Source organism: Notothenia rossii (assembly GCF_949606895.1).
Source record: "Notothenia rossii genome assembly, chromosome: 9".
Classification (NCBI taxonomy): domain Eukaryota; kingdom Metazoa; phylum Chordata; class Actinopteri; order Perciformes; family Nototheniidae; genus Notothenia; species Notothenia rossii.
In genome coordinates, this window is record NC_136907.1 from 52907082 (window position 1) to 52920997 (window position 13916).

Below are 13916 nucleotides of genomic sequence, written 5' to 3' on the forward strand. Positions count from 1 at the left end.
GCTAATTGAACAAGTGCAGCCTCAATGTGTTGTCACGTAGGTGTGAAAAGTCAACTATCTCCCTGTGTTAACTTAAGTTACTCCTTCCAACTCTGGTGCTTATTCAACATCACCTAGCCTAGTCCATTTTACTCTTTGGAGTGATTCAAAGTTAAATATTTGTTCTTGTTTTCTCTCCAGACAAGCAGAATGAGTTGGAGGTTCCATGCCCGGCTCCCAAGTCGAGGGAGAGGAAGAGGAGGCAGGGCCAGCAGCAGCAGCAGCAGCAGCAGGGTGGGATGATGACTCAGATCAGCGGGGTGAGGAAGGTCAGCAACACGCCCAGCATCTCCGGGGGCACTGGGAACCGCTTCGGGGTCAAGACGGACCAGGAGGAACTGCTGTCCAAGGTAAGCCATGGACCGATCAAACAGCACAAGTATAAAAGGTGTGTGATCGACTGAGACACTTACAGTCGTCTTCTCTCACAGGATCTGGAGGACATCAACAAATGGGGCCTGAACATCTTCAAAGTGACTGAGCACTCCCACAACCGGCCGCTCACATGCGTCATGTACACCATCTTCCAGGTCAGTGCCTCCTCCTCCTCAGCAAGCCTTCTTGGAGCTATAGAAGGATTCATAGCCAACTGTAGTGTCTTCAGTATGTTACGTTCAGCTGTCAGTGTCAACACAGGGACATCTGCTAGAGGGACATTAGCGCTTGGAATTGATTTCTAGCTGTGCATCATCCTGGCAGGAAGCGTACGTTTTCAGCTTCTAGTGTACCATTCAGAATATTTAGAAGAATTTACGGTCAGATCAAAAGTCTGAATACATTGACTCTAATGCATCAAAATGTGAAACATGAAAAAACGCAAAGAAAGAAACCTCAATGGAACGTCCTTCTTCCTTTTGACATGCAGGAGCGAGACCTGATGAGGACGTTCAAGATTCCGACGGACACCTTTGTGACGTTCATGCTGACCTTGGAGGGCCACTATCACTCGGACGTGGCCTACCACAACAGCCTGCACGCCGCTGACGTAGCCCAGTCCACGCACATCCTGCTGTCCACCCCGGCACTGGATGTAAGTCATTTCTCTCTATGCAAAGTCACTATTTATGGCCCTCAGAGGTACACAAAAACCAACCAGCCTCCGCAGTTTAAGCACCAGGAAGACTACGTTTAGCATGGAGGTTAATTGTAGTGAAGTATATTGTTGTTTGTTTAGAAAAAAAGTGTTTGTTAATACCTATATTTGATTCTCTATTTTTGGCATATATAAAAAATACATTTTTGTAACCCTTAAATTGGCCTCGTTTTTGGTGCCTATACTTCATTTCATAATATTGGGCTTTTAGCGACCTAGCCATGTTGCTATCAAGTTATTAAACCAGTAGATCGACCTGCTTTTTCATATAAATATCCACAGTCTGTGTCGTTGGTAGTTCTGAGGAATAGCAATCGGACAGCGGCCCCAACAATAATATCACTTGGAAACGCTAAGGTGGAGGAAGTAGTCTGTTTCCAGTCAAATTAGGTTTCGGCTACTTATTAAATTGACGTGGGACACCAATCAAGTCTGGCCACACCTTTTTTCTCAGGCTGTTTATTATGCTGAGATGGAGTAACTGGCATTACCGTCACCAAAACAATAACTGCATGCCAAAGATGACACATGAAAGGCTCGGCCTCCAACACTTGTTTTATACCTTACCTTGTATGGGCAGCGAAATGACTGTGAAGCTCAACCTCTCTTTTATTCTTCTTCCTTCTCTTCAAACAGGCGGTCTTCACAGATCTGGAGATCTTGGCAGCCATTTTCGCTGCAGCCATTCACGACGTGGACCACCCAGGAGTGTCCAACCAGTTCCTCATCAACACCAGTATGTCCTTTAAAAAAAGTCATTTTATTTAGTCTACCTTTACCAAAGAAGCAAACTATTTGCACGGTTTAACGGGATCTTGAAAGGCAACATTGTGGGTCTTTCGGGACACGGCATGGCTTATTTAGTCACCTGACCTGGGTTTAAAAAAGCAAGAGCTCCATTTAACCCTTTTCTCTTTCTCCATTCTTCTTTTTCTCTTTAGACTCCGAGCTGGCTCTGATGTACAACGATGAGTCGGTGCTGGAGAACCACCACCTAGCCGTGGGCTTCAAACTGCTGCAGGAGGAAAACTGCGATATCTTCCAAAACCTGACCAAGAAGCAAAAGCAGTCGCTCCGGAGGATGGTCATAGACATGGTGAGGAGACGAGGCCAATAGAGCCTTCAGAGTGATGACAGCTTAATTGCTTGCCTCGAAAACTATTTCTAACATCATTGTCTGTCTTCCTTTCATTCAGGTATTAGCAACTGACATGTCCAAACACATGAGCCTGCTCGCTAATCTGAAGACGATGGTGGAGACCAAGAAGGTGACCAGCTCTGGAGTCCTGCTGTTGGACAACTACACCGACAGAATGCAGGTAAGAGTCAATCATGTACAAATAAATGTAGGTCACGTCAATATATGCAAAAGTGAATAACTTAAACATGGTCAAGGTCACGATCATATATCGTACATAAGTCAATAACCCAAAAATGATCGAGGTCAAATCCAAATACGGTAGAAAAAGTTGATCAGCTCATGTCAAATGATCGTGAAAAAAGCTAATAACGTGAAAAAGATTAAGATAATTTCCAAATATCGTATGAAAACGAATAACATAAATATGATTGACATCATGTCCAAATATCACGAAAAGTTGGTAACTCAAAATCCAGGTTATGTTCATAAAAGGTCAAAAAGAGTCTAAAAAGCCATTACAGTGACAGGTATCGCCTCATGATACAGACAGTTTGGTACAGACGAAAGAAATGCAAGAGGTTTATTTAATTATTTGTTTCCCTTTTCAGGTGTTGCGTAACATGGTGCACTGTGCCGACCTGAGCAACCCCACCAAGCCTCTGGACCTGTACCGGCAGTGGACGGACAGGATCATGGACGAGTTCTTCCACCAGGGAGACCGAGAGAGGGAGAGGGGGATGGAGATCAGTCCCATGTGCGACAAACACACCGCTTCAGTAGAGAGAACACAGGTAAGAACACACACACCTAGCTAGAAAAATTGGAAAAAATCGTAGTTGATTCCTCAACACAAGATATCGTGTTTTTGATTTGGTTTGACCGTCCGTCAGTAAAATTACGGGAAAAAAGACTGGCTTCATTTTTATGAAACTTGGAGGAAAAGTGTAGCCAAGAAAGAATCCTTTACATTTCGGAAGGGATCTTAATTACGGGCCGCATATCACAAATCATCTTTCACTGTTGCTTAAATTTGCGCAGTTCCGCGTGGTCTCGGAATCTTTGGTAAAACAAATAAAGGTTCCTGATTGGAAAGCATGTTGGACAACTGAAAATGATAACACATGTTGTTTGTCACGTCAATGTTATTTCCATATTGCGACTTATAGCTCATGAACACGCCTAAGTTGGACAAACCCCGGAGACCCTCCAAGGAGCATGTGAACCCTCGTACTGACATTATCCCTTGTTATGTTTTCTAGGTGGGTTTCATCGATTACATTGTCCACCCTCTGTGGGAGACGTGGGCCGACCTGGTCCACCCCGACGCTCAGGACATCCTGGACACTCTGGAGGACAACAGGAACTGGTACCAAAGCATGATCCCCCAGAGCCCCTCCCCCCCCTTCTACACCAGCGAAGGGGAGGGTGGCCCCCATGGGGAGCTGGAGGAGGGGCCTGGGGCCAGCAAATTTCAGTTTGAGCTGACGCTGGACGATCAGGATGGACAGAGCGGAGAGAGTGCCATGATGGAGATGGTCGACGGGGTCACACTCCGAGACCCTTCCTCCGATCAGGGCAGGGTTGAAACGTGTGACGTCTCCCCAGCGGAAACATAGCCCAACTGATGGTGTTTGCGGAGAGCAGCAAGTTTTGGCTGAAATAATTTAATTGCAGTAGAGCAATCCTGCAATCTGGCTCTTTGGAGCTGCCTGGCACAGAGGGCCTGACTGAATGTGGGGCACCCCTGCAAACAAGGCTGGGAAACCCTGTGGCAGTTTGTTTTTGAGCCCCCTGGAAAGGGAGCTTGAAGAAGTCCTGCTCTTTAATGAAGGGACTTACTGTCAAAGAGGCGGGGCTGAATCGAAGAAGATGAAGTGGACAATATGTATCTGTTTACTGAAACTAGTCAAAATTACAAACTTGCACTTCAGGACGTTTTTTATGTTCATTTCGATTCTTCCGATCGTGTTGGGATCGGATGCGACCTGGTGAAAGCGTCCAACCAGAAACTACAGGAGAGAAGTTCTTCGGATCCAAGTAGTTTTTTTTCTTACACACAAGTTGTGTGCCTTTTTTTAAACAACAGTGTTCTTTTTTTAAGTGTTTTTATAATTTATTGAACACATTCATGTAGCTGTAAAATGTGTCAACTTTTTGTACAAGAGGGACACATTTGTCTCACAGTCTTCCTAATGTTCTGGCAATAGTATAAGCTTGTTCTCACTATAGTATAGTGGATGTATTTCTAAAAATCACACGACTTCCCAGCACAATTTGCACTTTGTGGCATAAGACCAAGAGAGCATTGAAAGCATCAGTATGTTACATTATACTAAACATGTGAAACCAAAATCTTTTGATTCATTCAGCTATGGCTGCTCGATTATGGCAAAAATCGTAATCACGATTATTTTAGTCAATAATTGATGTCACAATTATTAAAAAGAGATTATCCATTTACTTTGAAAACATCCATTTATTGAAAAATACTTTAAGTATAATTCAACTGAAAAACCAATAAAATAATTTAAAATAATAATCGTTTTATTTCGATTACGTTGTTTTCGTAATCATTGCAAGTCAAAATCGTAATCGAGATTAAAATACGATGAATTGCACAGCCCTACATTCAGCTATTTCTTTCCTCAAAAAAGTCAATTCACAAGGAATTTAATACGTTTTAAAACATATTCCTTGAAAGTGGAAATACATTTTGTATCTATGAGTCCAAAAATATGTAAAGAATATCTTCCAAAGATCCTGTAGAAAGCACTTTGATGATTTCACTGCTCACAGAAAAAGGAAAGTCAGAAATCAGATACATTTTACAATGTCCTAATCCTATTCCCTTTGTTACAAATACAACTTCTGACCAGAAGTCAAATGAATCCCTGACTTTGTCGCGTAGCTGGATGAAGAGTTAATTATTTCCTGAAATTTCACCCGAGATATCTAAGAAAGGTAAAAAATCTTGAATGTGTCTATCGAAAACAAAACAGTCGATTTTAAAATGATTCAGGTCATGTCTATAAATCGTGCAAAAGTTTATAACTTAAAAATTGTCTAGGTCCTGTCCAAATATCGTACGAAAGGTCAATAACGTAAAAATGGTCAAGGTCAAGTCAATATATTGTACAAAACGTACGTTAAAGTAAAAAAATCTCCTCAAATCGTGCTGAACTATCGCCGAACAGGAAATCTATTTCCACATGTAACTTCCTCAGTTTCATCTCGTAGTGGGCTTTACATCTGAACAGACTTAAACTTTGAATGACTCTAAGACTGTGCACACTTTTAATAAGGCACCTGTTAGTTATAGACTAAACGTATCCTGTAGTTTTTTTTGATCCAGCACTTTGAATATGTCGACATTTCCGGCAGCTGGTTGCCGATCTGTCCAACACTACCTTAAAGGTGTGTGTGTGTGTGTGTGTGTGTGTGTGTGTGTGTGTGTGTGTGTGTGTGTGTGTGTGTGTGTGTGTGTGTGTGTGTGTGTGTGTGTGTGTGTGTGTGTGTGTGTGTGTGTGTGTGTGTGTGTGTGTGTGTGTGTGTGTGTGTGTGTGTGTGTGTGTGTGTGTGTGTGTGTGTGTGTGTGTGTGTGTGTGTGTGTGTGTGTGTGTGTGTGTGTGTGTGTGAGCTGTTTGTAACAGTCTATTTATTATCTTTCTCCTTGTATATTATATTGATTGTTAATATTACCTGCGTATTTGTTATTATTTATATGCACTACCATACGTCAAATCAAAGTTTGACTGAACTCGTCTGGTGGTTTCTGTTTATTCTATTTAGCATTTTTGCTATAAGACCGCAACATGAAGTTATGCAGCTAAATTTTGAAGATTTGAAATGTTTTTTGAATTTGCTGCCAGAGAAGTTTGTACAGCGTGACCAAGTCGACGAAGTCTGGCTGTTTTGTTTTTTTAAGGATTATGAAGGCTGGATATTCTCTGCAGTGTATTGCGTACGGTGACGGGTCATTGTACAGCTATAGGAATAATTGCTGAGATATATATATAAGACGTTGTTTTGAAATATATTTTTTCAGTGTTTTTCCTCACAATATATTGTACAACGTTGTATGTTGTGCTCAACAAATGTTTTCTATCAGATTATTAAAATGGGCATGAATTATATAATTTTCTGGTCTGTTTGTTTTTGGATCACATTAGCAAAAGAAGAACAAGTCATTTCCAACATAAATATTTTTAATATTATGAGTTAGGGGTGTAGGAAAATAACAATACACTCCGATATGACTGGTGATACTGTTTTGTTAAAATACGATACATTCTTAAAAAGGCCCTATTACCCTCGTGGAGTTTTCCCCTTCTCTTAGTGTGCTACATAGGTTTTTTTAATCCATGTACAATTGTACATGGTCTGCAAAGGCTCAAATTGCAAAGTTGCCTCCTGAGGGAGTTTCTGTCCCACACAATCACTTTTGTTTAGTGATATAGACTAATGTTATTTCCTTTGCTATAATTCCATAACAATTATTGCGATTTGTTAGATTCTAAATGCTAAACATATAAATAAAGAGAAAATGCAAAAGCAGATCCCACTTTTTTGAGTGCATCAAAAAAAGTGAACCATTTTTTCCCTTATGGCTGTCTCTGTAAAGTAAGATTCAAGAAGACATTACACTGCCTTTTTAAAGTGTCGCAACAAAAGAAATCGTGACCCCAGTATAATGATATGAATGGTTTTGACAATTTACAGAAATAAATGTTTCTTCATCCCTGTCACCAAACATTTCATCATCAAGGAGTGATGAAATATTGAATGTTTATAAACTTGTTTACCCAGACAAACAGTCAGATGATTCTCTATAATCACTTGTACACTATTTCAATTAATTGCCAGGCTTATTACAGCCATATGTGTTTTTTTTGTTGACGTCATAGTACCAGTTTTGCAGCTCTGAGGGGAAAACCAGGTATTGACACATCTTCCCTGTAATTGAACATCACTGACTGCTGGACAGCGATCAGCAGTGTAAACAGGAAGGTGGAGATAGTGATGCTATGTGCAGAGCCCTCAGGGCATTCACTCTCCCATTGCCTGGAGCACCTTGACCCCAAAGGATAAGCATCTCGAGTACGTGATAGGCAGCAGGAGGGCAGGCTGGGTACAATTGGCACAAAGCCAGAGATTTGAAAGATTTTAGTTTCTGAAATAGGTCAAAGAAACAGAGGAGGGAAGGCTTGATGCAATCTGATCTTCACTGCTCATTATCTGGAAGTGCAACTTGTTGAAAGTTTCCAGTCTTTGCAGTTAGATAGTATTTCTCTTTAACAATGATTTACCCTGATAAATGCTCAAAATACTTAGATTGCAATTCATCAGGTTACCCATGTTGTAAAAGCACAAATTGGCAAACATTTTTGTGATTATTAAAGTCATAAAATGAATTGCAAAAAAAAATCAGAAATCAAACTTAATACGTCAAAAATGGCCGTAGCCAGAACAATTTCACAAATACATGTATTTTGCATACTCAGCATATCAGGTTGATCAAAGGACCCTTTACTTACAAAAAACACCTACACGTTTTCTGTGCGTGGGGACACAACATTGATGCTGTTTCTATTGTGTAACTTTTCGTTTCTGCAGTTTTTTAATCAAAGAACCCCCCGTTTGTCAGAAATGTTTGACTACATTCGCAAACATGAATAAAAGTGAAAACATTTCAAAATGGCCGTATTTTAAAGACGTTATCAACCTTGACAATGGTAGTCCTTGCAAAGCAGCTATGATGTAATTGCACATTTTTCAAATGTAACTGGGCTGATTATAGTCATTTGACAATATGTCTACGTCACCCCAACCACATGTTATCCGTAACCACCCAACCATCTATATATTTAATAAATCACAGGTGGCATTTTAGATTAAGTTTACTGTGGAGATGTGGATGTTTGGGTGACCACCAGAAACCCGAACCTCCTCTTCCTGTAGATTCAGCGAAAAACGAGTCAAGTGTTTATGGTAAACACGGCATAGACGTGAACGAGGGTTTCCATGGTGGTGGTCCGTACTGCCATGGCAATGGCAGCTGGTTTGTTTAGAACTCTGACACGAGTCTTGTGGTCTGTTGCAGACTGACGTCAGCAGGGTGAGGGCAGACTGCCCCCCCTCCCCCCCCCCCCCCCCGCCCCGGCCCGCAGCACTGACTGTGAAGAGCCCGCAGGTTCAGGCTCCGGCTGCCAGTCAACCTCCTTTCTCCACTATAGCAGCCAGGCTGTGAGGGGGCCCGGGGCCCCAGGCCAAGGCAGGAGAGGAAGAGAACCACTTCCAGGAAAACAAACTCGCTCACTTTGTAATAACAAATGTCTTCCTCGAGTTTCTCCTGGACAGCTGCTGTTTGTTTTTAATTGAGTTGACAGTGAGGAAAGAAGTTGGAATACAGGGTAATACAGGGCATTCCAACATAATCCAATAGCAAACCAGGCCTGTGTGTGTGAGTGGGTTTGTCTTTATCACATTATGGGGCGTACGGCATGTTAGTAAGGTCTCGGAAAGCATGGTCCCCGTTATAGATGTGTTTGTCTGGTACCCACACTGTACCACAAAAAAGGTATGTGTGTGTGTGAGAGGAGGGTGTGTTTGTCTTGTACAGCGTGGTCCCTGAAATAGATATGCTGGTGTGGTAACCCTACAAGAACACAAAGACAAGGATGTGTGTGTGTGTGTGTGTGTGTGTGTGTGTGTGTGTGTGTGTGTGTGTGTGTGTGTGTGTGTGTGTGTGTGTGTGTGTGTGTGTGTGTGTGTGTGTGTGTGTGTGTGTGTGTGTGTGTGTGTGTGTGTGTGTGTGTGTGTGTGTGTGTGTGTGTGTGTGTGTGTGTGTGTGTGTGTGTGTGTGTGTGTGTGTGTTAGAGTGGCTGAGACAGATGGGTAAGGAAGTGCCCTGAAAAAGACAGTTCTTCCCCGCTCAAAAAAAAATGATGAATCTGGAAAAGATCAGATGAGGCAGTCAGCTTCCTCTCCGATGCCTCTTGTATTTGTGTGTGTGTTTCATGGACTCTAAAATGCAGGACTTGGACAATAACAGGATGAGTCCTTCCCAGAAAATGTCACAAATCATCTACTTATCAAGCACGGCGGCAGTCATCATAGATAGGCCATTGTTTCTTCACAGTGTGGATTTGTCTCTGCATGCAACTGCCCCAAATATCTTCAAATACATAGAATGTGTATGCAAACAGTTATGTAATCCTTAGAATGAGAAAATGCATAAGAAATGTCGATACACACCCAGATGTAAGACATAGTTTTGTTGATCTTTCCAGGAACATGCTGTAATATTAACCTGAATTGAGGAAAGCCGAATTGACGTCACAGTTAGATATGTAAAAAAATAAATACATTATGGTAGCTTTGTGTGAATGTTTTCATTGCATGTACGTGAAAAAACAAGTGGATCCTCTGACATTTAGCCCATGTGTGAAGCACTTGTCCCTGTCAAATCACATCTACCACGATGCGTTTAAAGACGGCACCGGAATGACATTTATGTGCCGATTCCTGGGGGCTCGGAGTTCAGCAATGCTGGGAAATGTTGGGACGTGGAAGGGAACATCCCTGTAGGGGACGCAGCGGCACACAAGAGCACACTGTCATCTATGTTAGTTCAGAAATAAAATAATAAAACACCCCTGGGAACATACATACATGCATGCTGGAACATGCCACAACAGATGAACAGATGTGACACTTGAAGATGGAGCGTCCACCTGAGGGGAAAGAAGACGGATTATTGATCATGCATGTACAAACACGCCAGCTGAACCCTTTTAGGTAAATATACTCATTGCATATGCAGTGTTGACTTTCACCGGATGAAGGTTGTGAATTGCGGTTTATCTGATAAAGATAGAGATCTACTGTAAACCAAATCAGGTTTTATCCGAATGTCCTCTTTTTGCCCCGATCGATATTTGTCCTTATTTGACACATGAACAGAGAGCTAGGCAGGGAAGCTCTGTATATCTGTGGTGTGTCAAAGTGAGTGAGTGTGTGGGAGGAAGAGGTTCAACTTGCACTGCAGAGAAACAGTCTGTGGTGGAGGGGAAAGACAGAAAGAGGAGGCCTACACAACGTGAAAATATCAAATACACGCCACATGTTAAAGGGCTGAGATGAACAAAAGGTACTCGCTGCAGCTCACAAACTCCTGAGAGGTCATCAAAGGTCATCCACGCCCAAGATGTAGATCTGAATCTGACACGGGAGCTTTATTGTTGCATGGTGTCCCTTTAGCTATCACCAAAACACACACACAGGAAACACGTAGCAATGTTGATGAATAATAATAATGTGTAATAATAAATAGATTATTTAATTAATAATAAATACAACTAAATAAAATGTAAATTAATTAAAAAACATTCTTTTAATATTAATAATCATAAAAATAGTTTTTTATTTTTCCTGATTTTATTATATCCCAATAATTATAAGAATAATCGTATTTGTTTCTTGATTTTTTAAATATGTTTTTACTTTGTTTTATTATGACCTTATTATATGTTAAAGGTTCTCCCTTTGATACAAATGAGGATTTCCCGTTTGTTGCAGGAAATGAAGCACTGTTATTGCACCAATAATAATAATTAATATGATAATGATATGATTTGTCTTTTGACACAAATTGGAATTACACATTTGTGGAAGCATATATCACTGTTATCGCACCAAATAGGGAAATATGTTGTGTTTTATTGATATATTAGTCTATGCTATGCTTGACAGTAATGGCCTGTTGCTGTGGTTACCAGCTTATTGTACACAAGCGCTACTTTTTCCATAACAACTTTCCCTGAGAGAATACATGTTTGCTCGGAAAAACACTGAGCCTGCTTTAAGTAAGGTAATATTTTCTTATTTCTTATTATTCTGAAACTTAGATTGTTGTTGTTAAGTAGAAAACATGAGACAAATCCTATTGTTGTTTTGTTGTGAATTCCAGTAAGAATCTGAGAGCGTCACAGTCTGCAGCTTCCTCTGGCCCACTGGGCTGCTCTGAATCACAGATAACAGAGTTTCTCCCTGCTGCTCCAGACGCTGCCCCTCGGCACCGGGCTCCTCCGGCGGGGCCCCTGTGTGGAGCTGATGGAGGATGCAGATAGGAGAGGCTGTTGTGACTGGGGCAACATGTTATGATGGTCCAATAGCTTCTCGTAAGTAATCATGGTGTTTGTGTCTGCACTGGGCTGCATGTGTGCGCATGTGTGGAATGTGTGTGAGTGGTGTAAACAATGACATAGAATGTACAGTGGCAAACATTTATATGTAGGTTAACATCAGTAGTTTAAACAATAAAGTACACCAAACAAAAAACTAAACTTTTCTAAATGTATGTGATTGTGTGCATGTCTATGTCAAGATGATCATGTCACATTTTGTTATTTTGTTTCAATTAGGGGACCCTCGATTTGATTTGATTTGGCATATCAAAAGAAAGCTCAGAGTGCGAGAAAAGAATTTAGCAGCCAAACAAAAACTAAGGAAAAAAGATAAATCATTGCAAAATAACCGACAGCAATGAATATATATTAAAGATGCCTCAAAAAAATGTAACAAACTTTTACAAGGAAATGTGTCTTTGTGTAAACTTCCTACAACTGATTGATATATTTATCATTAGTTTGAAGTAGAACATTCAAATCTAACTTTCCCAAATGTATGAGATTGGTGCGTGTCTATGTCAAGACGATCATGTCACATTTGGTTATGTTGTTTGAATTAGGTGTCCCTTGATTTGATTTGATTTGATTTATTTGACACACCAAAAGAGAGCTTAGATGAAAACTATTTAGCAGCCAAACAGAAACCAAGGAAAAAATATAAATCATTGCAAAATAGCTGACAAGAATAAATATATATTAAAGTGGCCTACAATTAAATTAAAACAACTTTTACAAGGGAATGTGTCTTTGTGTAATCTTTCTATAACTGATGGACATCTAAACTGGGACATGGAAACAGGACACAGCGGGGGCGGGGTTTTACAGCAAGTGCTCTCCACTGCTGATAACGTACAGTATGTGCATTGTTAGGGAATAATTTGCTTTGGTATTCAACCTTCGACACAGTTAATCGTTTTCTCCTCTCACTGTCTCCTTTCCCCCTCTCACTTTCTCCTTTCCCATGGCATAGGTCTACGGCCTTGGGTATTGCTGCTATCTCTCTTTAGGAGGAGCAGCTTGGGTGCATTGTTATTGCCAGTCTATGTGGCGTGTGGTGCAGTGGGTTGTGCGTTGGTGTTGGGATCAGGGGGTCAAATCCTGCTGCAGGTCTCCCTTGAAAAAGAGATCTATGATCTCAATGGGACCAATCTGGCTAAATAAAGGTTTGAAATGAAATCCCACTGCAGACGTTGTTTCCCTCGGCAAGACACTTCACCCCAAATTGCTCCTGTGGGGATTGCTCACAGTATTGAGTATGTAACTCGCTTTGGATAAAAGCATCTAACAAGTGACATGTAATGTAATGTACAGTCTATGACAGAGCACAAGCCGCCATGAGGTAGTTTACTGCTCAGGGACGTAGGTTCCCTAGCGCACATTATTTTCTATGGATGAGAGCTCTTAGATTCAGGGTCCATAATTGTTTAGTCTCACAAAGAAGTCTGATAAAGAATGTTGATTATTACACTGCGAACTTGTTAAAACCTCGAGCTACAGAAAGAGTTCTTCGGAATTGGTTTGGCAACCGCTGTGTCGACACACCACCTGTTTTGTCAATTCTCCGGCCATAACTCCAAATAAAACATCAGTGTTTGCCATCAAAGCTCCAGCTCTCCTCGTGTCTCTCTGAGTCCTGACTCTCCATTGCTACAGAAGTTTTCCCCACATGCATTATGTGGTTGTATGTTTTGAAAACAGAGAAAACATTAAGCACCAAAAACACATTACAGACAATCTCCAAACAGTGGATTACTCATGGTCTGCTGACATGTAAATGTAGGCTGAGCGTCTCACATTATGTCGAAGGGCAGCGTGGCCTACGTGCAGATCAGTGCCACCAGAGATGCCATGCCTCGTCTCCACTCTACCATGTCAGTCTTATTAAACCCCCACATTCCTGTCCCTCTCATTCTCCTTTCAGACCCCACATGAAAGAGTTCAAAGAGTAAACCCATATCTGCCTTTTTCGTTAGCTAAGTGTGCTCTCTGGTATTAGCAATGGTTGGAAGATGTACAGTAGTATCAGTGAGTGCAAATGTAAGATCTTTGTTTACTTTAAGGCCACGCTCACACAGGGGCCTTCATGCAAACATGTGTTATTAATATTCTCACTCTCTGCTTGACATGCTGCTATTGATGACACTACAGATGGTATGTAAATGAATGTAGAGGCTGGCTTTTAAAGTGCATTTAAGGGGAAATCCAATTATTTCAGGGGTTCTTTGTGGTCTGGGGATGTATTATTCCCTCAATAAATAACTGGTTATCATGGCACAGAATTGAGGTCTTGTGTTTCAATTACATTGGCTTTTCTCTCTGCTTTATGTGAACAAATTATAAAATAAAAATACAGAATTTGAAAAATGTCAATATGTATATATTTTTTGAAGGAAATTCATCATTGTTATAGCACCAACAAGGAGACCATCGTGTTTTATATAAAATATGGGATGGG

General features: G+C 41.0%; 1 protein-coding gene across 3 annotated transcripts in view; it reads left to right on the forward strand.

Moving 5' to 3' along the window:
* LOC307018009 (3',5'-cyclic-AMP phosphodiesterase 4B-like) overlaps positions 1-6409 on the forward strand; it is a 78886-nt gene extending 72477 nt beyond the window's left edge. For all 3 annotated transcript variants that reach the window (XM_079648032.1, XM_079648031.1, XM_079648033.1), the window contains 8 exons: positions 181-389; positions 471-569; positions 905-1069; positions 1769-1868; positions 2074-2228; positions 2329-2451; positions 2882-3064; positions 3533-6409. In XM_079648032.1, the coding sequence (XP_079504158.1) occupies positions 181-389; positions 471-569; positions 905-1069; positions 1769-1868; positions 2074-2228; positions 2329-2451; positions 2882-3064; positions 3533-3889 (1391 nt within the window). In that variant the 3' untranslated portion in view covers positions 3890-6409. The remainder of the gene's footprint in view (positions 1-180; positions 390-470; positions 570-904; positions 1070-1768; positions 1869-2073; positions 2229-2328; positions 2452-2881; positions 3065-3532) is intronic.
* Positions 6410-13916: the final 7507 nt, after the last annotated feature.